The following is a 23,246-nucleotide window of genomic DNA, read 5'->3' on the forward strand; positions in this document are numbered from 1 at the left end:
CTTTTAACTCCGGCTACCTACCGCTACCGATTGGCTTTTATGTTATAGTCCTAGTATTATCGCTTCGTCGGAGCCCGCTTATCGGGCGACATCCCAGATAGCTATCGGCTGTCATTGTTATGCGCACCCCGTTGCACATCCTATCAGGATGGATTGGATGGAAGAATGATGAATCAATGGTGATGATGATGATAGTGGTAATCGCAGAATATTGATCAAATGCGTTGTACATACAGCTGAGGTCAACATAATAGTAAGTTATTTTTCTTGGTCGTCTATATTTTTGAATACAATACTAGAATAATCGTACATGGAGGATGGAGGATATGTGATTGCAGTGACTTTCCCAATTTCTCAAGTAAAAGATTGTTGAACACTCCGATTTGAAATAGCTTTGATTTCATATTTATTTGCGACATTCTCTTGGATTTTTCTCCATATATAGCACATTTGTTTATTGTCCACCTTAAGTTGCACAAGTTCAGCTTCAAAAAATACAACGCCTTCAACGCACATACATACATATACATATACATATATATTCGTAAAGGTATATTTAATATATGTGGTAGATAGTAATATATAATTATGCTTAGCTAAAAAATACACGCAAATTCTTTGATTACGGATTAAACTTAACAGCAAAAGCCTAGAAAAAAGTACCTAAATGTAAACTATTCGTAAGAGTGCTAAACTAAATATCGAAAAAACGATTACATATACGCGCAGGCAGGCAAAAGGAAGGCAAACGAAACATTTTATACAAACATTTATAGAGCTAGCTACGATCGAAATTACAAAACTAAGCACTCGAAAATACTTGGAATCTGTTGGCAAACATAAATCACATACTCGCACAGACACGCGCACACAGATACTGACATACTGACAGATACAGTTACAGACACAGACAATCACTCACACAACATTTGCCACGAACATATGTATATTTGTATAGGTGTATAGTATAGTCTTTTAACCAGCGTAGTATTGGTAGTAGATAGTTTTTTAGATAGTTTAGTTATCATATAGTAGGTATAGTAGATTAGGTAGCTTTACAACGACGGATAGTTTCTTGCTTTATTTGTGGTATTCGTATTTGTGTTTGTAGTTGCAAATGCAGCGAAGCTTTTAGTGTTGGGGCCCAGTTAGTAATAGGATTCGTGGGATCCATCCAGGCACTGGCTGGACATGTGGATGGTGAGCGTCTGATAGGGAAGTGGCTTGCCCATGCTCAGATTGGCCGTCACATAGACGAGATAGCTGGAGCCGGGCATTAGGTTTAGTATGGTCTCCGTTTCGATGTTGTCGGCGCTGTAAAGAAACGCAAAGGATATAAGACATGACAGATCCACTGAATCTTCGGCTTGCCTTTGCTGCCTCTCCCGACAGGTCATCCACTGGAAGTTCTTGTACTGCATCACCTGCTTGGGCACAAAGTCCATGCAGTAGTTGGTGGAATCCACAACGCTGCGATTACGCTGCGGCAGATTGAAGACAATGATGCAGTAGCTGCAACGAATGGAGAGCAACCGTGGCTATTGGAGAACTGTTATCCCGAATACTGGTATTTTTATAGATCTACCTGAGATCCCGCTCATCGGGTGAACCGTTCCAGGCTATGGTCGCTCGATTGCATCTCGTACGCACATTGAAGACGCTGATATTCAGCGGCAGCTCCGGGAGATCTCTAAAGAGATGCTCACTGCTCACAGCCACCTGCAGGAAGGGGGAGAACTATCGCTTAGCCGGGGCTCAACAAAAACGGGCTTTACATCCATCCTTACCAACACTTTCTGGGCACGCACCGCCTCGTCCTCGTTGCTGGGCTCGAAGCGCATCAGATAGCGTTCGCCGGGCTGGACCCCATCCTGCCGAAGATAGGTGGGCCGGTAGAAGGCATCCGATCTGACTACCTCATTCCGCTGGCGCAGCAGGTTCACTCGAATCTCACTGCCCGAGCAGGGAAGAAACAAGTGGCGCATATACGCCGGTGGCGGCTCCGTCTGCGGCACCTTGAAGCTGTATACCTGCATCCCGTGCTGCCCGCCGATCTTGAGCAGAGTGAGCGACTGCTGCCGCAGGGCCATCGGCTGGGTGCGGTTGAAGCTCACCTGGCTGCTGCTCAGCAGCATCGTGAGGTTCTGGCGACTCTGATGGACCCCGTAGAGATCCAGCTGGTAGCTGTTCTTGGGCAGCAGTCGGCGGAGCACTTGCTGGCGTCTCTTCCCAGTGCACACAATGTGGAGATTGTGGCGCGGGTTCAGGCGACGCTCGCGCTTTGGAGGCGAGCCCCAGACCAGATCCAGGGGACTGCCGCCGGTGGAGCAGCCAGAGGCTTTTGGATGATTTTGCTCCACATAGGCCCCAACGGCCTGGCAGAAGTTGTCAAACGGATTGCGGAGCGACGCTGTCACCATGCGCTGGATGACCAGACAATAATGCATGGCATGGTAATCGAATTTGCTGCAAGGGAAATCGAAGAAAAAGGGATTCAGGCTGTACATTAACATAATTAAGCATTTACTCTCACCTTCTGTCCCATTTGACCACCATTTGACGCTTTCGCACCCGATTGTGGGTGCGAATGTGGATGCGATGCGTTTCGTTGAGCAGCGGCCACGACTGCTGCGGATGCTCTGCCAGGGCGTCCACTTTCAGGGCGCCGGCCTGTCGCGCCTGGACAAAGAGATCGTACTGGCCGGCGAGGGCGCAGGGAAGCACGAGACTGCCCACAGCAATGCCAGGGCCAGGTGTAACGGCTGCTGGTCGCAGTACATTCGCTGCGGATCGGGCCATTTGATGATCACGATGATGAGGTTGAGGTTGAGGTTGAGGTTGAGACAGTGCTGGGACAGTGCTTACCTGTTTGATTGTAGTACATCTTGCGGCCCACGGTCACCGAAAAGAGAATCGTCAGCGGCGTCGAGGCGTTCAGGTTCAGCACAAATCTGCAAGACGAGAAGAAGGAAGACGAAGGCGTGTTCAGACGATGGGACGGACTAAGTGAGCTGTTAACGCCCTTTGTCAAAAATGATGACACTAAATTATCACACGCAATTTGTTCTGACTGACGCCTGTGGCTCTGTCCCGAGTCCGGCAAATGAGTCAGCATGTTTTGGCTATACTATACCCTATCTAAGGCACTTTGATTACTATATACATATGTTCATTCGAAGTAGGAACTTATTTGAATGGCCATGAGTGCGACACGAACCAACCAGTTGCATTATTGGGGTTTTGAAAACTTAATTGAAACTGAAAGGAGTGTATCGTTGCTTGAAATGTTCAAGGAAGAACGAAGAAAAATGGTGACAAAACCAAACTAGACCGTATTTAAAGAGTATCCACACTTTGCCTTCCCTCACAAGCAACTTGTATTTGTTTGTCCATCGCCTTGATGCTGTTGCAACATTGTTGCAGCCAAAGATTGAGTCCAAGTAGTCTGTGTTGCTGCCTGATGGAAGTTCTTTCTGCACTGTAATTAAATAAGAAATTTACGAGCAGTTTTTCTAATGACAAACAACGGCAAAGACAAATGCCCGGCCCGATACACCCACACAGGTCCTTATATGATGGGCAGTCTAGGATGCAGGATGCAGGATGCAGGATGCGGGACGCAGAGGATAGCTATTGGCCATTGCAGCAAATGACTCATTGACTTGGCTTATGGCCGTTGGCCATCTCAAGTTTTATTTTTATGACCAGCTACTTCCGGCCAACGCCATTTGCCCAGCACAGTCCTCAAGCGACGCCCGCCCCCGCAGCAAAAGGATGTTCATGTCCGTGGACATAGATGGTATATATGCATGTTTTTGGCTGGTCTGCCAAAAGGTTCTCTCTCTGGCATTCCCCAGCCCAGCACCAGCAGAAAAGTGATGGAGTGTTTTAATGCATTCGACCATTGTTGGGCGGCGGCGCCGCAGCGACTGAGCCAATATTTGCTTTAATTTAAGCCTCGCATGTTGCAATTGCATTGTTTGCTGCCACTGTCACTGCCGTTGCCGTTGCCATTGCTGTTGCTGCTGCCACTATCCTTGTTGTCGGCCATCTGATGACAGCAGTCAATTATATAAGGCAAACATCAGCCAAAGACGAAAGTTGAATGCGCTCGATGGGCAATGATTTAATGGATTATGTCCAATCCGACTCATCCGACCCATCCCACCCATCCGAGAGCATAATGGACTTGGAATGGCTGCGAGAGTGCCATAAATTTCCCAAACTCCCAAGAATGATGACTCAGGACAACCCAGCTCCAGCTGCCGATATGCTGCAGCACTCGTATGTAGGGTGTCGGGCAGGCACATCACATGCAGCGCAGGATTCACAGACATGTGCCCCACGCAGTTGACTCCCCATCGTTCAGCGTGACAGACAAAATGTGGTCGAGTTACCAGAGTGCGATCTGCCGTCCTCTTCTGCTGCTGCTGTTGGCACTGGAAAGGGTACTCGTCGTGTATGCCATAGTGAATCCCTCAAATGACACAGCCAACACGGTGATTTATATGCTGCCCGCCAAGGATCTGGGCCCAGAGACGTGGCGTGCAGGGGTGGACTGCCTGGACAGCTTTTCCCAGATCTTTTTCTACCGGCATCCCAGGGAACGTTACACCCGCTCCTATAACCTAATGCTGACCAATGCCTTCAACCTGTCGACGCCCGCGGATCAGATCCAGGAGGGATTCCACAAGCTCATCAACGAGGCGGTCACCCAGGCGGGGGAGCCGCATCGCTCGGAGCTTTTTCAGCTGCGCGTCGTCTCCGACCACATGAGCCACCAGGAGAAGAGCAAGAACTTCGGCGAGCTGCTCCTGGCCGACAACTATGTGATCATTGTGGACACCGTCGAGCGCCTTCTCAGCCTCATGAGCCGCTATGTGAGCCGGATGCGCTCGTGGAATCCAGGCGCGCGCTTCCTGGTGCTCTTCCACAATCCCCAGGTGCACAACCGACCCTGGCGCGTGGCCTCCCAGATCTTCAACGAACTAATGCAGAGCTTCTACGTGCACCGGGTTGCTCTAGTATACGCGAACTCCTCGATGGACTACAACCTTCTGGTGAACGACTACTACAGCAACGTCGACTGCCGCATCCTCAGTGTCCAGAGCGTGGGCCAGTGCCACGATGGCCAGCTCTTTCCCAACCCCAATGCCGTGCACGCGGCCATGACGGACTACATGACTGGCTTCAGTCCGAAGAACTGCACCTTCTTTGTGTGCGCTTCCGTCTCGGCTCCTTTCGTCGAGGCCGACTGTATCCTGGGGATCGAGATGCGGATATTGGGATTTATGCGCAGCCGATTGCAGTTCATGGTGAGTCCAAACGATATTCCAAAATCTGATTCATTCCGTATTCTTTCCCTCAATCAATTAGATAAACCAGACGTGCAGTCTGGAATCTCGGGGGGAAATGGACAGTTCTGGGAACTGGAACGGGCTGCTGGGCAAACTGACAGATGGCGAATGCGATTTCGTGATGGGAGGCTACTATCCAGACAACGAGGTGGCAGAGTTCTTCTGGGGATCGGACTGCTACCTGCAGGATGCCCACACCTGGTACATCAAGGTGGCCGATCGCCGGCCCGCCTGGCAGGCTATGGTCGGCATTTTCGAGCCGAGCACCTGGATAGGCTTCATTGTGGTGCTCCTGATCAGTTGGCTCTTCTGGTTCGCCCTGGTTAGCCTGCTTCCGGAGCCGGACTACTTCCAGCAGATCAGCCTGACGGCCATCAACTCGCTGGCGGTGTCCATATCGGTGGCAGTCCAGGAGCGGCCCGTGTGCCAGACCACACGTCTCTTCTTCATGGCTCTCACCCTGTACGGCCTGAATGTGGTGGCCACATACTCGTCCAAGATGATAGCGACCTTCCAGGATCCCGGCTATCTGCATCAGCTGGATGAGCTCACGGAGGTGATGGCCGCAGGCATACCTTTTGGTGGGCACGAAGAGAGCCGCGACTGGTTCGAGAATGACGACGACATGTGGGTCTTCAACTCGTACAACGTTTCGCCGGAGTTCACGCCGAAGACGGAGAACCTGCTGGCCGTGAAGTGGGGAAAGCGCTGCATCCTCAGCAATCGCATGTACACGCTCCAGAGCGCCCTTGCTGACGACATATTCGCCTTTCCGGAGAACGTCTTCACCAGCCCCATCCAGATGATCATGAAGGCGGGCTTCCCCTTCCTCTACGAGATGAACAGCATCATCCGGTCGATGAGGGACGTGGGCATATTCCAGAAGATAGACGCAGACTTCCGCTACAACAACACCTATCTGAATCGCATTGCCAAGATGCGTCCCCAGTTCGCCGAGAACGCCATTGTCCTCACCACGGAGCACCTGAAGGGGCCCTTCGGCATCCTCGGTGTGGGAGTTCTCTGCGCCTCCGTCGCATTTCTGGCCGAGCTAATGATTCGCCATTGGCCCTTCAGGCTGCAGGTCAAGCAGCAAAGTGAAATCTCTGCTACTCCGCGTACTCGTCGCACTCGCAGGAAAAGGACCTCTCGACATTTGCGGAGGAGCCAGTGGGAACGGCAAGTTCAAGTGGCTCCAGTCATACGATTTACGCCAGTCAAACGACGCAAAGTTCTCTAGAGACAACAGGGAATGTATTTGGATTTGGTCTTGAATAGGGATTGGGATTCGGATTGGGATTGGGATTGGATAGATAGACAAGCAAGGGAAAAGGCAAACTAAAACAAACTACGAGGAGTAGCTGCCCGCTTGGGCTGCGATAAAAATTGACTCAATTCCCATAAATTTGCAATTGAGAGACAACCCCAACGCAGTCTTCCTTGTCTTCCTGCTCGTCGCTGTCGTTTGCGTCGTCTGGTCTGGTCTGGTTCTGCGTCTCGTGTCTCGTGTCTGGTCTTTGGTCTGGTCTGGTCTGGCCTGGGTCTGGTCGCTTCTGTTACTTTTCACGCGAAATACTTAAAATCAGAGACAAAATTCTATTTTTGCAACTATCACGAGAGAAGACAACAAAAATGAACAGCAGAAGCAGATGCAGGCAGGCGGGCGCGGAGTCTTACAGCACCCCTTGTTGGACGGCAGCCACCACCCCTGGCACTCCACTTTCCGCAAATTGACAATCAGCTTCTGCTTCTGCTTCAGCTTCAGCTTTTCCCAGCACGAAAAACTCCAAACCGAAAACAGAGATAAAGAACAAGTTAAGGAGCCATTCCTATAAGTAGCACATTCACTGATTGCACAGTCCCTGTCCCTGTCCCTGTCCCTGTCCCTTTCCGTCCCGTATATAAGAAAAAGTCACTGCATCCAAACAAATATCTCTTCTAGTACCTAATCGGATTGAAGAAGTTTTGATTTGAAAATACTCGTATCTCGTATCACACATAATAAGTGAAAACAAATTCTTTTTGTAGAGAAAAAAGCAAAAAGCATATTGGAAATTACTTTGAAAATTTGAGTTAAATCTATAATAAATTCTGAGGAAAGAAATTCCTATAAATCTGTTATCGCTTTGAAAATTTCTTTGGAATTTACTCTTCTGCCGGAGAACATATTGTTCTCTTTTTGTATCTGATACAATTTGTCATCAAGTCCAACAATGGCTTTCAAAAGGAATTTCCATCCAATAGGATTACTATTTGGTGTAAATAAAGTTTGATTTCCACTCGTATTTCACTTGGAATCTTGTCTGTCTGCTACTTATTTCTCTATTATTTGATATCTCTATCATGCCGCAACATACCGATCCTATGAATGATTCAGACCCATAACAATGCCACACAGAAATGGGCAGAGGAGCCACACTCAATTACTCACACCGAAATGGGCGCAGTGAGCACTTAGTGGCTCCTGGCCCCCTACCTTTCGTTCCTTCTGTTTGGCGAAATTTTAGACTATTGAACTATGGCGCTGAAGTACCTACTCGTACTACCCATTTGCCTTGCCTCAGTGTGTCTGACTAAGAGAACTCTCAGCCCCAATGCGTCTCAACACAAATCGAGCGACGACGCTTCGCGACGCCCCTATGTCTGATATGTTCGTACGGTTCGGTTCTATTCTGATGTCGATTCTGATGGTGATGCTGATTCTTATTCTGATTCCGATTTCAGTTTCAGTCTGCTGCCGTCTCGGCCGAGTATTTTCGTACTCTGGCCAGTGCTATAAATACTATACTATACCCACTGTAGGATATATTCTCTGGCGACGCAGAAAGTTGTTCCGAATGATGACGATGACGATGCCGCTGATGACTGTGATGTTGATGTCGATGTCGATGATGGGGCAATGGGTATTGTGCGAAATTTCTGCGGCAAGGTTCACTCAAAAAACAAAGAATTATGCACAGCTTTTTATTGCAAATTGTTGCCGTAGCTGTAGCTGCTGCTGCTGTGTTGCGGTGTAGTGGCTCCTTTGATACGCTTACAAATAAATAGTTTCACGCCATAAAGTAGGGAACGAGAGCACGGAGAGAGGTGTGGGAGGAGACTGTCGGACAGGGCAATAAAAGTTGTTTACATCGCTTGAGCCTGCGGCGCACATAAAAATGCAACAACAACCCAAAAAACAACATCAACACATTAACAGAGTTTTTGTTTTGATATCCTGTAGACATACAAATGTGCCAGGGAAGGGTATACTCGAATGGAAAGATCTGCGATACATCTGGTAAGACCTTAGAAATGCCGAGATATATATTGCATCGTAGCATCCTTGATAAATAGCAAGTGACTTATGTAAGGGGTATCCCAGAGTCGGGGTCCAAAAGGTGGCCACTACCTGGTGCCTATTGTGGTGCGGTTCTGTTTTGATTTGAGGCCGCGCTGGCTGGATTGGATGGTTGTCTGAGTGGCTGCCACAACTAGAGAGGAGAGCGGATGCTACAGGTGGCCGCTATGGCGCGGTGGTTTGGCAGCGAATGATCGAATTGGGAATTGGAATTGTGCCGTCGAATTAAGTCGTTAAATTAATATTTATGATTTGTTTGCGCAAAAATATTAACGGCTGGCAAGCAGTTGATTGGCAGGGACCCAGAGGGAAGGAAGGCAGGATATGCGGATACGAACGATACGAGCGATGCCAACCGGGTGGGACATGCACTTTGAGGCGGATCGTTGCTGATTCTAGCAAAACTCTTAATGACTGCACGCGCCATAAATTGCGCTCGCGACTCTGGCGACCGACTCGCTCCTTTTCACACGCTCCGCAAACTGGCAACTCGAGACGAACATCACGTACTCGGAGTCTGACTCTGTCTTTGGCTCTGGCTCTGGCTCCAACTCGCACTCTGGAGACTGGAGACTGGAGCTGGATACTGGATACTGAATACTGGATACTGGAGATGTAGTCGGTCAATTGGAGCACTGCAGGGTCGCGCGACTCTAAAACTCAAGAGAGAACCACTAGTGCTCGTACTCGGATCTCCAACAAAATGAAGTAGAAATGGCTCCGAAAAAGGAGATGGCGACAAACCACGACATTAATTTGAATGTTTGCTAGCTGTTTGCTGTATGGTATGCCGAATGATCGAATGTTATACGAGCCATAAGCCAGGGGTCTCTAGTTCCTGCAAACCGTCGAACGGAGAGCACGTCCATTGGAGATGATGGAAATGAAAATCCCTGGCCCGACGCAGGCCTGCCTAAGCGAAAACGTGACGGGCCCAAGGCCCAAGCCCAGGTCCAGGCTCCGTCAAAGCAATGAAACTCGGAAAAAAGAAAAATAACATTGCTCATACGCCACGTGTTATGCTGAAGTGCCACAGTGGTGTGGCAAGGCGCTCATGGGACACTCGTGGTTATCAAAGGGAATTCAGATTTTAGTTTGCAGAGTAGGCTTGCAAGTTCTTGACTCTTTAATAAAGAAGTATTCCATTGCATTCCATTTGACTCAAATAAGAGACGTATTCTCACAGCAGTAATGAGATATCAAGTAAAAATTTGCCGAATACATAGCCAATTTTTCAGGGAATCCCAATCCAATGTGCCAATATGTGGCAGCAGCTGTAAGGCCAACAAAAATCCGCACACTAGACCCACAAAAAGAGGCAGAGACAGACACATGCCCCTGTGTGCACGTACTTATATGGGCTACTGTACAAAAAATCTGGCTCTGGTTTGAATTTTTTTTTCGGGCCAGCCACACGTCGTGGTTATAAATTATTTTTCCCCTGCTCGGTTCTTGCTCGGTTTTTCTTTGGAGGCGCCCCTAGCTTTTTGGCGTTGGACATCTTTCGTGTTTGTTTGGCCATAATTTGATTTGTGTGACAGGCGGCGTCGCCATCGCACTTAGCCATATTACAAGACCGCGTCACTACCCACTACCCCACTTACCGCTTCTTCTGCCGCCCCTCCAGGGCGATATGCACGGGCACATCCACATACAGGTCCTCCACATCATCGATGTCCTTCAGCAGTTTGCGGTATCTCTGCAGCTTCTGACATCGCGCCGTCGCCGACGTTGGCACCGGCCCGGGCATCGGGTGAACCGGCGATGACAGCTGCCCGGATGGGCCCATGATGATTCGATTGCTGGCCAGCGGCATGTGGGAGATCTCCGCCAGAAGCGAGCCACTGAGCAGCAGCACCAGCAGCAGCACGAGTCCTGGCATCCTGGCCAGCTTTTCCTTCACTTCACTTTCTATATATGTAGTAGTTTATTAACCAAAGACTTCCTGTTTTGTTTTTGGATTTGCTTTCGATTTTGTTTATTTGCCTATTTTGGCATTTGGTAAGCAGAAAAAACTTTAATTCTTTGATTCTGTGTGGTGTGGTGTTGTGTTGTTTTTTTGAGTGTGTTTGCGGGTGAATTTCTTTTTAAGATTTTTGCTCTACAAACTTGAGTCATCAATTCTGCCATAGAAAGGTATCTTTGCTAAGATCAAAGAGAGTGATGTATTCTTTTACCCTTTTTCAGCTTAAATATCATTCACTGAAGCATTCCGGAATGAGGTGAAAGATTGAATTACTGGCTTTAAGAACTCGAGATAGTACAACAGGTATCTCTGTATGGAAAAATGTGTATATTGGCAGAGTAAGCCATGATGGTGGGAATGCTCTATATGTAGAGGGCTATCCCTTTTCTATTATCTCCTTCTCCCTACAATCTAATCCTTGCTGCACGACATCTGCTCCATTATGACGCACTGTTCTATCTCTTATCCGATGATCCAAAGCCTTTAGCTCTCCTTGAGGATTCCTGCCGCTCCAAAGAGATTCCCAGGCAAAAGTTCAGCAATCCTTCATGGGCCTGCTCTGTTCCCCCTCTGTTCTCTGCACAATTAAGGCCTGTCAAACCTTTGACACACGTCGCCTGCTGTCTGTCCCCACTTCTGCTGCTGCCTCCTCTCCCTCTCCCTCCCCTCCGCAGCCCAGCCTGCTACTTTCCGTTTTGTGTGGCGACAACTTCTTTGACTTGCCGCAAAATTGCCAAAAAGAAAAAAAGGAAAATATGGCCTTCTTTGAGGGGAGGCACACTGCGCCTCGTCTTCCCTTTTTTTCGTATTTTTCTCTTCTTCTTTTTATTTTTTTATGTTATATTTTTTGTTGGTTGTTTGGGGGGCGCCCAATTAATTTGGGGCTGCAGTGAATCGATTCTTGGAACTGTTAGATTTGCTAATTGCGGCTGCCCGCTGACCTTTGGCTCTGCTTCTGCCTCTGCCTGTGGCACGCCACACACCAAAATCAATTAACGTTCTTCGAAATTTGCGTGTGCCGCAACAATTGGTCAGGAGATTGAATGCAGCGGGGGGGCGGCGGAGAATGGGGGCCTTTGCCACCTGTGGCTGGGGGCAACAGCAATTAGCCGGTCACACACCCACACCCGCACACACGCACACACACACACTTAGAGCAGCTCCATCTACTCTTACTTTTGAAAGCACTTTTTCATAAATTGTGATTTGTTGTTGCACGCATAGTTGTGCGGGCGGCGGGATGTGGGAGGGGTATGGGATACTTGGGTTCACTGTTTTGCTTCTCCTTGGGAAACTCTTACTCGACGGACGGCACACACGCGACACGTTTCCCGGGTGTTTCGCTCGGTTCTCTGGTTCTCGTCCGCGACACGAGTACGTAACGGAAGCGATGCGGCACAACTGCTTTGGGGCTGCTTGCCTCGTCTGCCTTCCTTGACGTGCAAACACAAAATGCCCGAGAGTCGTGCGCAAAGAAAGCCAAAAGCCCGAGCGCATAGCGCGCCAGCGTCCCACAGAGCAGCGACGTCAGCCGTGGCAGTAGCTGAGCCAGTGGCAGAGGCAGCGCAGCCGGCAGGCAGGCAGCAGCCCCAAAACGAAGAAGAAGTCCGTCCCCATAAAGCACGAAGACGACACGAAGTCTCCCCCACGCACACGCACACATATGTATATGTATATGTATATTTATATGTATATTTATATGTATGTGTGTGCCTCAATTAATGTATTTTTTTTTGTGTGTACTTTTGGGCCCGCTCATTGATGAGGCTGCTGCTGCTGCCTCCCTTCTTCTGTCTTTCCTTTTTTTCGCCCTCTCTTTTTTGGACTCTTTTTCTGTTGTTCTTTCCGCGGCAATGTTTTTTTGTTGTTGGTTTTTGAATTTCATTGAAAACAGAAGAACAGAACAAGAGTCGCCTGCCGTTGTCGCTGTCGCTGTCGAAATCGAAGTCTTAGTTGAAATTGAGGCAGAAACAGATGAACAACATGAAATGCGTTGATTTTTTATGCCCGGCACGTGACTTTCGGTGCAAGCATTGAGCGCCACTCGGCCACATCCATCTGCAGTTGCCGAATCTCCTGCTTCTCAGCGCCTAAAGTGCTACCCGCCATGTAATCGGAGCTGCCCCAAACACGGAAGATACACATTAGATACGAGATACTAGTGATCAAGTGAGCGGGTGATCGTGTTGCCGCAGCTCTGGCACCCCGACATCTGATCATCGTTTATGCGGAGCGCAGCGTGAAACTCTTGGGAAACCATTCGAAGAGTATATCTCTAGATTCGGCACTGATGATATTTATTACCTTATTAAGCAACAAATAATCTTGCATTAATTCCCCAGCCATTCCGGAGTACGTTTCATTCAGACGCATAAACCAAAAATAGTATGTACATACATAGCTATGTCTCAATCTGGGGCTGACCAGCCCCCAACTGCAGTTCCCATTCGAAAAACTGCGCCAACGTCAGCGCGAAACCGAAAACGCAAGAACATTGTAAAATTTTCACAGGCCGCTTGCAGTTTTGCTGAATTTTATAAAAAAAAATGTTGTCCCCCCCTATCCTACCCTTAGACGCCTGTCTGGCCAGCGGCCGCCGCTTTTCCCTGGGTTCACCTGTCTGCTTGCATCTGTCTGCTGTGTGTGTGTGTAAGGGGGGCTTTCCCAGAATTCTGACAATTCAAAACGTACGAAAAAAAAAACACCATTTATACTGAAACAACATTTCTTCGCTGCGGCAGGAAGGAAATGAGTCTGGCGTCTGGCGGTAGTGAAGCAACAAATTAACAGCAAATTAGTTAGAAAATCAGGCAGCAAATTTAGTGACTTAATCAGCGGCAGCGGCCAACAGAAGGGAAAACAGGGGAAAAGGAGAGGGGAGCAAAGCGGTGGCAGGGAGAAACATCAGATGTTGACAGCGGGGCAACCTTGGAGGCTCCCCCAAAGCGCATTACTCAAGGGTCTCCGTCTCTCCAGCATCAACTCGGTGTCCAGGTCCAGGTCCAGGTCCAGGTCCCGGCTCATGCATAATGCAAGGCCCTGTCTCTGACTGGGGCGGCTCTGATGGTGGCCCAGCGACGGCGTTGCATTTTCAACAAATTAATTATTGGCAAAGAGGTGGAACAAGTCAGTTAGTCGGCTGACTGCAAATGAGTAACAGAACAAGGGTCCAGTCCATCCGTACTCGTACCCTTGAAAAATTTCCAATAGGTTTTCGGTACAATCAAAGGAAATCTTGAAGAACAATCTAAGCAACAACAACAAAAATTAAAGCATTGCGGACCAGAATATTTTCTTAGTTAATTAACCAATCGAACACTTGCAAAAGGCCTTTATCAGCACTAAAACTTTACTAAAGAAATGTATTTAAAGGTATTCTGATTCAGCTTTGGATTTTTCGATTAATTAAGCATCCACCCGCTGTCGAAATAAATGAATACAGAGTGAATGCGAATTGAATGCAATCAAAATGTTGACAAAATACTTCGATTCGCTTTCATCTGTTCATCTATCCGGATGGAGTCAACCGTGGATGTTCCCTCGACAATCGATCAACAATTTGCGGCCCTGCCACCAGCCACCAGCCACAAGCCACCCTTCCTTTTTCACCAACACCAGCAAGATATTTTTGGTACAACATTTTTGCCCCACACTCACACTTCATCAACGCGAAATGATTGGCATGCCATCGTCAACCGGCAGAAGCAGCAACAGAAGAGGCAACATCACCACCAGAGGCATCAGAAAGGACAACAGCAAAACAACAATAAATGCGGCAACGTTGGCGGCGACAGACTCCGACATGTGTAAAGGAATCGTTTAAAATAAATGACAGCGGCGCCCCCCCTCCCCCCCACTCCCCCAACTCCCTCCATCCTCCCCCTGAATGCATAATTACCCACAGAGCAGGGCACACGGCAGATCACAATAATCAATACGGTCAGGCTGATGGGACAGGTAGCATACGCGAGGTAGGGCGAGGAGTGTGTCCAGGGTGTGCGTGCGTGTGGTCCAGCTCCGGGTTTTTACATGTTTTCGGTGGCTTTGGCTTCGTTTGAACTTGGGCGCCGCTCAGGGGCAAGCACTCAGTACTCAGTCCTCTGCCATCCATCTCCGTCCAGCCTAGATCATTTGTTTACACGCATCCACAAATGGAGCAACTAGGGATGGATACTCAGATGCGGATAACACATACATATACCATATTTATTTCCAGTACGTTAAGCCCGACCATTAACTATTTCATGATTTCGTGCCATGAAACTTCCCAAAGTCTTGACACAAGTAATCTTCATCATTTGCGATCCTTAAGCACTTCAACCCAGCCCTAGAACACAGAATTATCATGGCAGACCAACCAAGCCTTAGCCTGGAAAAAAGATGCACTCAAGTTTTTAGCACATTACAACACCTTTCGAACGAAAACTTTGCCGGGGGCAGCAGCAAAGGTAGAGGCCAAACAACATCTGGGTCTTGGACCAGGACAAACACTCCTCTCCACTGCGTGCCCCACCTGTCCGTGGCTCCAGTGGATTGACAGATAGCTGGGGCGTGGCTTTGGTAAAATCAAAAACTTTAAAACTTCCTTTCATCCCCGACTGAGGATAAGCTCAGTGAAAATTGTCAACTTGGCACGCATTTTATTAAATGAAAGAATTTTCCTTAGCTACAGTCAGGGGCTGATACATGGCGAGGGGTGGGGGAGGGGGGGGGGGGTGCTTGGGGGAAAGTCAAGAGCTATCCATGCTGCTCCTTCTGCCGTCAAAGTTACGCAAAACAAAATCGGAAAAGGCCATCGCCGTCCCATCTCATACACACACACACGAATACACTGAAAGAGCAGACAAAGATGGCATGGGACATGGGGCATGGGGCATTGGGCATGGGGCATGGGCATCTTCTCCTTGCCAGCGACAAAGTGAAAATTTTTTAATTGCATTTTTGCCAACTGTCGCAGCGGATTATTGGCAAGCAATTCATTCCGTTGGAAATTGCAGCGGAAAATCTTTTCGTCCCGCCAACACAGAAGTTGCATTAGGCTCTGTCTCAGTCTCAGTCTCTGCCACTGTCTCTGCCTCGCTGAAGAAGAGGAAACCTTTCATTAAAAATTTTTCATTTGCTTGTTGAGCGGAGCGAGCCATTGTATTCGGGAAATAGGAGAAATAAAAAGAGATATCCGTATTCTGTGAAAGCAAAGGAATATTGCTACTTATGCTAATGATGAATCGACATGGAAGTCGCACAATGCAAGAAGGTAAAGGATAAAGGTGATTGCGCTAAAATTCTTGCAAATCTTTTCTCTTGGAAAATACGAGACACTTTTCTAATTAAGATGCTTGGTGCAATATCACAGCATCCGGACGTCCATTCATTGATTTGCTCCAAAGGATGGATGAGCAATCTTGAGCAGGGAAAATCAGCATACTTTAAAAAATGCTTAAAAGAGCTATTCATGGGGCTTGCCCCTAGTTATTTATTATTATTTATTTCTTTTATATTATGACTTGATTATGGAAAATGATAGTTGCATGTGGGATTCTATTTTTTCTTGCTGGTATATATGTATATTTAAATTTAACACACAAACACACACCCAAAATCAATACGAATTACAATTTAGGTCGTTTTTTTTCTCTCAGGATTTTGTTCAACTTGTTTGCCGTTTTTATTTTTTCTTACGTTTTTTCTTAAACATTTCGGCCGGCCGCTTGTCATGCGATGAAAGAGCTTTCGATGGCCGAGTGTGTATGTGTGTATGTGTGTGTCCGAGCTGTTATGCGTCGCCACCCAGAAGCTCAAGTTTATAAGAGCCACCACCATCTACCATCTACCATCTCATCATCATCGGTAGCATCATCCTTATTCAGAGTCCCAGGAAACTTCGTCGATAAGTTGTTGCTGCCACGCAACCAGCACGACAACAACAACAGCAGCAACTACACCAAGAACTGCTACAAAAAAAAAGAGGCAACCTTTGTCATGACCACGTTCATCATCATCATCCTCATCCTCATCATCATCAGCAGCAGCAGCAGCATCAGCAGCAACAACAACCTGGGGGCACGATGATCATGATCGATGCGAATGTTGGCAATAGGCAGAGCGCCCCAAAGGCAAACGGCGACTGCGTTTGATTTGTTTGCTGCCGAGATTCTGCTGCTGCTGCTGCTTGACCATTAAAAGTACAATGACCAGAGAAAAATAACGTTATTAAGCCATCCAAGCAGGCACCAGCAACCAATGAAAGCTAAACCCTATAACAACAACAACAACAAAAATACATAACCCTACGAAATCGGAATCGGAATCAAAACAAAGTGACCAAGAATTGGACCCAAAACACACACACGCAATCCCGGGGCCAAGGGGATACGAGTATTGTATATGAGTACTGATGCCCATCAATCCTCAGAGAAGCCAAAGGGTATGTTGAATTCGCTGACACTGATACTAACGAAACTAACTGCCAACGAAATTAATGACAGGAGTGATTAAGCATTTTGTATAATGATCGTTGGACAAGATGATAGATTAACGAGAAGCTTGCTGTGTTCTGTATTTCAGAGAACCTTTTTCGCTCTTTGTAACCTCTTTGTAACTAGTCGCGGGTAGAGGGTAACTACCCTTCGAATACATTACCTTGAACTGCTTTACTTTTATTTTTTATACTTTTGCTCCACTTGGCATTCAGGCACGATCGAAAGCGAAAACGCTGGGGGTCCGGTCCGCGCCTTGCGTAAACAAACCAGAAGCAAAAGGAGCGGAGCTCCACATCCAATCCGAAGCCACAAAATACGTATTTCCGATTCATGGTCTTTTGATTTTATGTTTTATGTGGTTTTATTTCGCTTTTGCCTAACTGTTTATCACATGAGAGCTTCAACTAATTGGCTGGGGTCCGTCCTGCTTTTTGAGTTGGGTTTCAGTCTTCTCTTAGAACCTTTTATTAAAAGCAAAAAACAAATTGTGTGTGTTTTCTGGAACTTGGCGGTAAATATCGGATTAGCAATTGCAATGCTTTTGAAAATATAAATTCTAGGAAAAGAAATGTGATTACAATTTTGAAATTGAAACTTCTACGAACATTCTTGGAATGTGGAACCTCAAATGTTGAAACTTCATCCTTGACTACCAAGCTCTAGAGTTTTCCCAAGGCATTTCTCTATTATCCTCTTTTGCTGAACGCATCGCTGTGGACTCAGGCGAGTTTCCATTGAATTTCCAGCTTGGTAATTGCAGGCAGTCAACTGCAAAACGGCTAAATTGGTTGGCCCGATGTACCCTTTGTCTCTGGCTTAAAATTGATTGAAATTATCAGCTCTGGTTTCTGGCATGTCGCTCTCTATCTGCTCCTGCCCCAGCCCCAGCCTCAGTCTCTTTCTGATGCCAGTGTGTGCGACATTTAATGGGTTAAACGAGGCAATGTGTCGTCGTTGTCGACATTTGCCAGAAAGGCTGTTACTTAATTGGATTGGATTTAAGCTACAAAATTACAGACAACATGGCTCACAATAACAATAAAGTTGTAGTTAAATTGCTCTGTACGTATACGTGTGATTGTCACTGGGTCCCTGGTCTCTGTGTTGAAATGATTGCCTCAAATCTGTGGCAGCTGCTCTTATCGCACATCGAGGCAGGCCCCGCATAGATATGCGGCATTCCGGCCTGTCAGAAATCAGACAAAGGATCCTTGACACGACACTACTGCTGCTGCTGCTGCACATTGTAATTAGCCATGGCAGCAAATCCTGGCAACCCGTTACCCAAAATGTCAAAAATTAAACGCTTCGCCAGCAAAAAATAAAAGGATATGCGAATTAGTAGCGGGAGCGGGAGCGGAAGCGGAGAGCTGCAAAACACAAATGACAGAAAACCACAAGCCAAAATGCTAACAAAATGGCGATAGGACAGTAGTATGTTATGGGCGATATTCCGGACAGGAAAAGCTGATTACAAATTGTGTGAAGAGTACTTAAATGTACCAGAATGGACTGGTGTCTAGTACCTTCAGCTCACACCCACAACACCTGAACGCAAATAAATACAAATATACGCACGAGAGTATGCGGAAATTTGTGAATAAAAGCTAATATAAATCTGTGTATTCCAAGAATTTGCATACACCTATGATATAAATTTGCTTATAAATGCGAGTCCATTCGGGATGCAATTAATCAGAGAGCTCTGCGCACAACCGACTAACCGCAGTCTATCTCCAAAGGTTAATGGTTTCCGTACGAAAATGCTCCATTTCTGACATTCCTGCCAGTCAAAATGCACAACTAATGCTTCTGGAAGCAAGCTGGGAATTTCTGACATGCCTTTTACATCTCTAACATGGTTCTTCGGCCCGACTTGAGGTCGGGGCCTGCCAGCAGCTAACTGGCAAAAAGGAGCAACTCTGAAGGAACTCTGAAGGAACAGCAGTTCTGTTGATGCTGCCAGGCAACATGTTGGCAGCCACTTCTTCTGTCTGTCTGTCTGTCTTTCAGATACTCCTCTTGTATATAATAATATATACATTTATACATATATATTTATGGTATACGAGTACATACGCCTAACTGGGTATCGTGCTTTGTTTCGTTGGGTTTTTGTTTTTCTTTCGCTATGGCAACATATTTCACTGCATAATTTCCTAGTTGATGTGACTCCCTTCCCCATCTACCTCTTTTCAACGCATGCAAATGACAAAAACAGAAACTAGGAGTGGCGGTTAGTGATGGGAAGGGGAGAGTAGAGCCAGCAGGCAAACACTAAAAAAGTTGACAAGGGGCAGGCCGCAACAAACATCTAACTGACAGTTGTCTTTGTCTCCTAGTATCCATGGAATACAACAAAAGGTATATGGACTATGGTACACTAGCGTGAATGAGAGATATCTACAGATAGCTAGATAGTACGAAAGGAAGAAATCCCCTCTATCTTCTATTTACTTTGGAACTATAGGATCTCTTCCACTAATCTTTCTAACATAAGTGCTCGATATGGGTATAATTTCCTGTATACGATGCACAGGTATTTAACCCAGACAAGAGCACACCGCCATCTCTCTTAATCTCTGTGCCGTAAACAGAAAAGAATATCATGCTCTTTTATGGTTTAAAGCTCTTAAGAAGATCATTCAGCAGTGCCCATAAAACCATTTTAGTATCTTCTCTGAAATAACTCAATAAAGATACTCCTTTCGCTATAATATTTCCCTGTTAGGATTTTTTACACCATAGTCAATAGTCTAGACGCCCTTAAATAAATGCCTTTGGTAGCCATTTTTCTGCCGTTCCCTTGGCTTGTTATCATTTTTTAATAACATTGTTGCGCACAGTGGTGAAATTTGCATAAAGCACACAGCAGGACACTGACGGGACGACAAACGATGGAGAAAGCAGACGGGAAGTACAGCGGAGACAGCGCGTACAACATGTGGTATGAGTAATTTCTTGCTTAAGCACAATACAATGACACGAGCGTGCTTTATGGGTCTATGTCTATGTGCGTGTTTGTGTGTGTGCGAGTCTTGACTGGATGAAATAAAACAATTTTCATACAAATTCCGTGCATTTGCATAAATTTCATGCACTCCGGACGTGGCGATGTCGTCATTCTCATATACTTAGCAAAGTGCAATGCAACACGAATCTCTCATGGAGGATGGGGCCGGTCCTAACGAAGGCATCAGAGCATGACAATTCACTGACGTGAAGAGTGTGGTGTCCCCATCTTCTACCGCTGCCGCTGCTGCTGTCCCTGCCCCACTCTATCATACCATTTACCCCCACTGCCATCGGAACAGGCGGTGTGTTGGGAAAGTTTTGCGGCAAACTTTTTTGTCGCTTTGGCAATAATCATAAAATTTCACTGCATATGAAACAAAAAACCATAAAAACTATACAAGAACGGGAGAAAAGAGAACAAGGAGAAACGTGATTGCAACATAAAAGCGTCATTTACATGCCGTTGTCGTTGTCGTTCAACTTGCATCACTCTCCTGGCATCCGCTGCAGGTCCTGCGGCCCTATCGCAGTGTCTCTGGTCCATTTACGCATGCGCCGGAAACTTTTCCGTTTGCCATTTGCCGCCTCAATAGTTACCGGCTCCACGCTCTCCGGCCCCTCCTACCCCTCTTGCCCCACGGCTTTATTGAGGTTTTGTTTAAGCTTTTAGCGTAGTTTTCTGTCTCTTTTTATCGTGGAGAGGGTTCTTTAATGGGGTGTGTGTGGGTGTGGGTAGGGCAATGGGACCCCTTAGCCAAAAAAAACTTTTTCGGTTCTATGTGTTGGCCGGCAGCATTTTTGCAATTAGGCAACAGTTCTGTATATTTCCTTTCTACTTTTTGTTTCAGTTTGCCAAATGCAATGGAACTTTTCATTTTCGGCCACAGTTGCAGAGTTTTCATTGCTAACAGCATTCGACAGACACCACACTGACTCCCACAAACACTCGCACATCGCACATTGCACACTGCACACTGCTGTGAACAGTGCACAGAAATTGGTGCGTAATTGAGACTGACTGTAAAGTGGATTGGCGGAGGAGGGGGTGCTGAGCCGTGGCGAAGTGCTTGTCGGAAAATTTTGAAGAGTATTAAATTATAAGTGCGACGGATAGCTATGTGAGAAAAAACAAAAATGTTTAATTGGATGTGTATTTTTTTTGCATATTGGTAGCAGTATCCACATTGAATGGGCTGAGCCTGGGGCTACCTTTTATGGTCTGCTTCATCCGGCACCCATGAAACCTAAGCGACAGGTTCGACCATGTTGAGTTGTGCGCCCCAAAGAGAATGGAAAATATAGGGCTGCGAACTTCCTTTAATTTAATTTAATTTAATTTAAATTTTAAATTTCTTCCAGTACGATTCTATTTCATTCCTTGCGTATCTAATTGCTGGTTAACTTGTGTGTTGGCACTTCACTCCATTTAACACCAGGCAGGCAAACCTTGTACGATTCGTGCTATATTATGGAACGCATTTGTTTGGCAAATAGCATGAGACAAGCAAAAACAAGTAGTGGCCAAAAGCCCAGGCATAAAGATAAGCTAAGACGCTCTTATCGCTCACAGATGAAGGCAAGAAAAATGGCGAATAATCTGAGCAGGAAAACACAAACACAGCCTCACGTGCATGAGGTGGCACGTGTGCGGGGCAGCAGGACAGGGCGATGGACATGGACATGGAGGATACGAAAATATTGGCCACGTTGACAGCTTAACGTACATAATTAATGTGACAATCCAACGGAATGTGTGTCCGTGTCGCGTCGGTGTGTTTGTGTGTGGACATTAATATATAGGCATTCGGCCGGATAAACATGTTGCCAAAATGATCAGCCATACATGAAGACACAGATACTACACCACACACACACTGCCATTGCCAAACATCTGACACTGTTGACATTAATTAGGACCAAAATGTTTTCTGGCCAGTGCCGCCACACTTAAGCCGCCAACTCATTAAAGAAGCGGGCCCAACAGGGCGTATGCGTGATGCGTGCTCAACAAAATTGAGAGACAAACAACAAACATTAAAAGTTTTTACTGTCGAAATGCGTCCTCCCTGAAAGTGGACCCAAACTTACATATAGTATATAGTCTATAGATATGCAGTGTAATAGCAATCCCCCACTTGCCAGTGCAGACAACAAAAAGCATTAAATTACTTTATAATCCGTTTATAGCTTTGGCCGGAAGTGATCCAGACACACACACACGCACACACAAACAGGGGGATATAGCACAGACAAACACTCACAAACATGCTCTATGGTCTCTGGCTCTTGGGGAGGCAGCTCAACAGCATAATCAAATCAAAGATTACGTTGAAACATTGAAATTACGTCTAGAGCAGAGAGCACTCACAGTCATGGACACAGTCTCCCCAGTAAGCACACACACGACAAACACAGTGCGCTTGCTCGTCAGTCCCTATAGTCCCCACAGTCCTCAGTGCTCGGTCCCTTGTTTTCGGCCAAATCTAGCCGAAATGAAGTGGTTTTTGGTAACACTCTACCAACTTTATGATACTTTGGGAATGGACTTAGCTAGGGAACTTAATTTTTTCACTTGTCGGAGATCAATCTATCAGAATGATATTTCCATAGAATGTTTCCAGAGAATATGCCAATGTCGTACAGATCAGTCAGGGGTGCGACTTTCATGAATTATCTGTTGTTTTACTTTTCAGCATGAAATGCGTTTCAAGTGATATTACCACACCGTTCATTTGCTACCCATTCCTATTCATCCTCCTATTACAGTGCCTAACATGAGGCGGGAGATGTGGCTGCCGCAGCACAAACAATTACAAACATTAGGGGAAATCCTCTACAACTTTGACCCTGGGAAACGTAAACAGAAAAAAACTATAGAAGCAACAACAGCAACAACACAGCCTTCAAAAAGAATGAGAGGCGGTAATAACTTTGCTTCATTCATTCACACACAAGGTGATTCATGTTCCACAAGAGAGAGAGAGAGGGAGAGCGAGATGTCCTGCGCAGTCTCTCTCTTAGTCAGCGTCTCTCTCTTTCTCGCTCTCTCCCTCCCTCTCTTTCATTATTGTGGCCATCTGGCAACGCTG

At 46.6% G+C, this 23,246-nt stretch overlaps 2 protein-coding genes across 3 annotated transcripts; one reads left to right on the forward strand and one right to left on the reverse strand.

The window, feature by feature from the left end:
* Positions 1 to 614: 614 nt before the first annotated feature.
* LOC6601324 lies at positions 615 to 12,086 on the reverse strand. 2 transcript variants are annotated; one of them, XM_026985813.1, is made up of 8 exons: positions 11,965 to 12,086; positions 10,302 to 10,683; positions 2,866 to 2,951; positions 2,534 to 2,783; positions 1,788 to 2,466; positions 1,586 to 1,719; positions 1,372 to 1,512; positions 615 to 1,314 (listed from the first exon to the last, which is right to left on the reverse strand). In XM_026985813.1, the coding sequence occupies exons 2-8, from the start codon at positions 10,577 to 10,579 to the stop codon at positions 1,149 to 1,151; spliced, it is 1,734 nt and encodes a 577-aa protein (XP_026841614.1). In that variant the 5' UTR covers positions 10,580 to 10,683; positions 11,965 to 12,086; the 3' UTR covers positions 615 to 1,148. The 2 variants fall into 2 exon arrangements, with proteins under 2 accessions (XP_026841614.1, XP_002026375.1); XM_002026339.2 differs by having other exon boundaries at positions 11,840 to 12,086.
* Positions 4,383 to 6,602, forward strand: LOC6601325. The gene is made up of 2 exons (XM_002026340.2): positions 4,383 to 5,315; positions 5,377 to 6,602. The coding sequence occupies exons 1-2, from the start codon at positions 4,383 to 4,385 to the stop codon at positions 6,595 to 6,597; spliced, it is 2,154 nt and encodes a 717-aa protein (XP_002026376.1). The 3' UTR covers positions 6,598 to 6,602.
* Positions 12,087 to 23,246: the final 11,160 nt, after the last annotated feature.

Source organism: Drosophila persimilis, unplaced genomic scaffold (genome assembly GCF_003286085.1).
Source record: "Drosophila persimilis strain 14011-0111.01,24,50 unplaced genomic scaffold, DperRS2 tig00000002-arrow-pilon, whole genome shotgun sequence".
NCBI classification, from domain to species: Eukaryota; Metazoa; Arthropoda; class Insecta; order Diptera; family Drosophilidae; genus Drosophila; species Drosophila persimilis.

Coding starts and splice junctions, on each gene's coding strand:
- LOC6601324 (XM_026985813.1), bottom strand. CDS start 10,579: ATGCCAGGACTCGTGCTGCTGCTGGTGCTGCTGCTCAGTGGCTCGCTT. Junction 2,784..2,865: donor GATGTACTACAATCAAACAG/GTAAGCACTGTC, acceptor CCCGATCCGCAG/CGAATGTACTGCGACCAGCA. Junction 1,513..1,585: donor CCCGATGAGCGGGATCTCAG/GTAGATCTATAA, acceptor CATTCGTTGCAG/CTACTGCATCATTGTCTTCA.
- LOC6601325 (XM_002026340.2), top strand. CDS start 4,383: ATGTGGTCGAGTTACCAGAGTGCGATCTGCCGTCCTCTTCTGCTGCTG. Junction 5,316..5,376: donor GCAGCCGATTGCAGTTCATG/GTGAGTCCAAAC, acceptor TCAATCAATTAG/ATAAACCAGACGTGCAGTCT.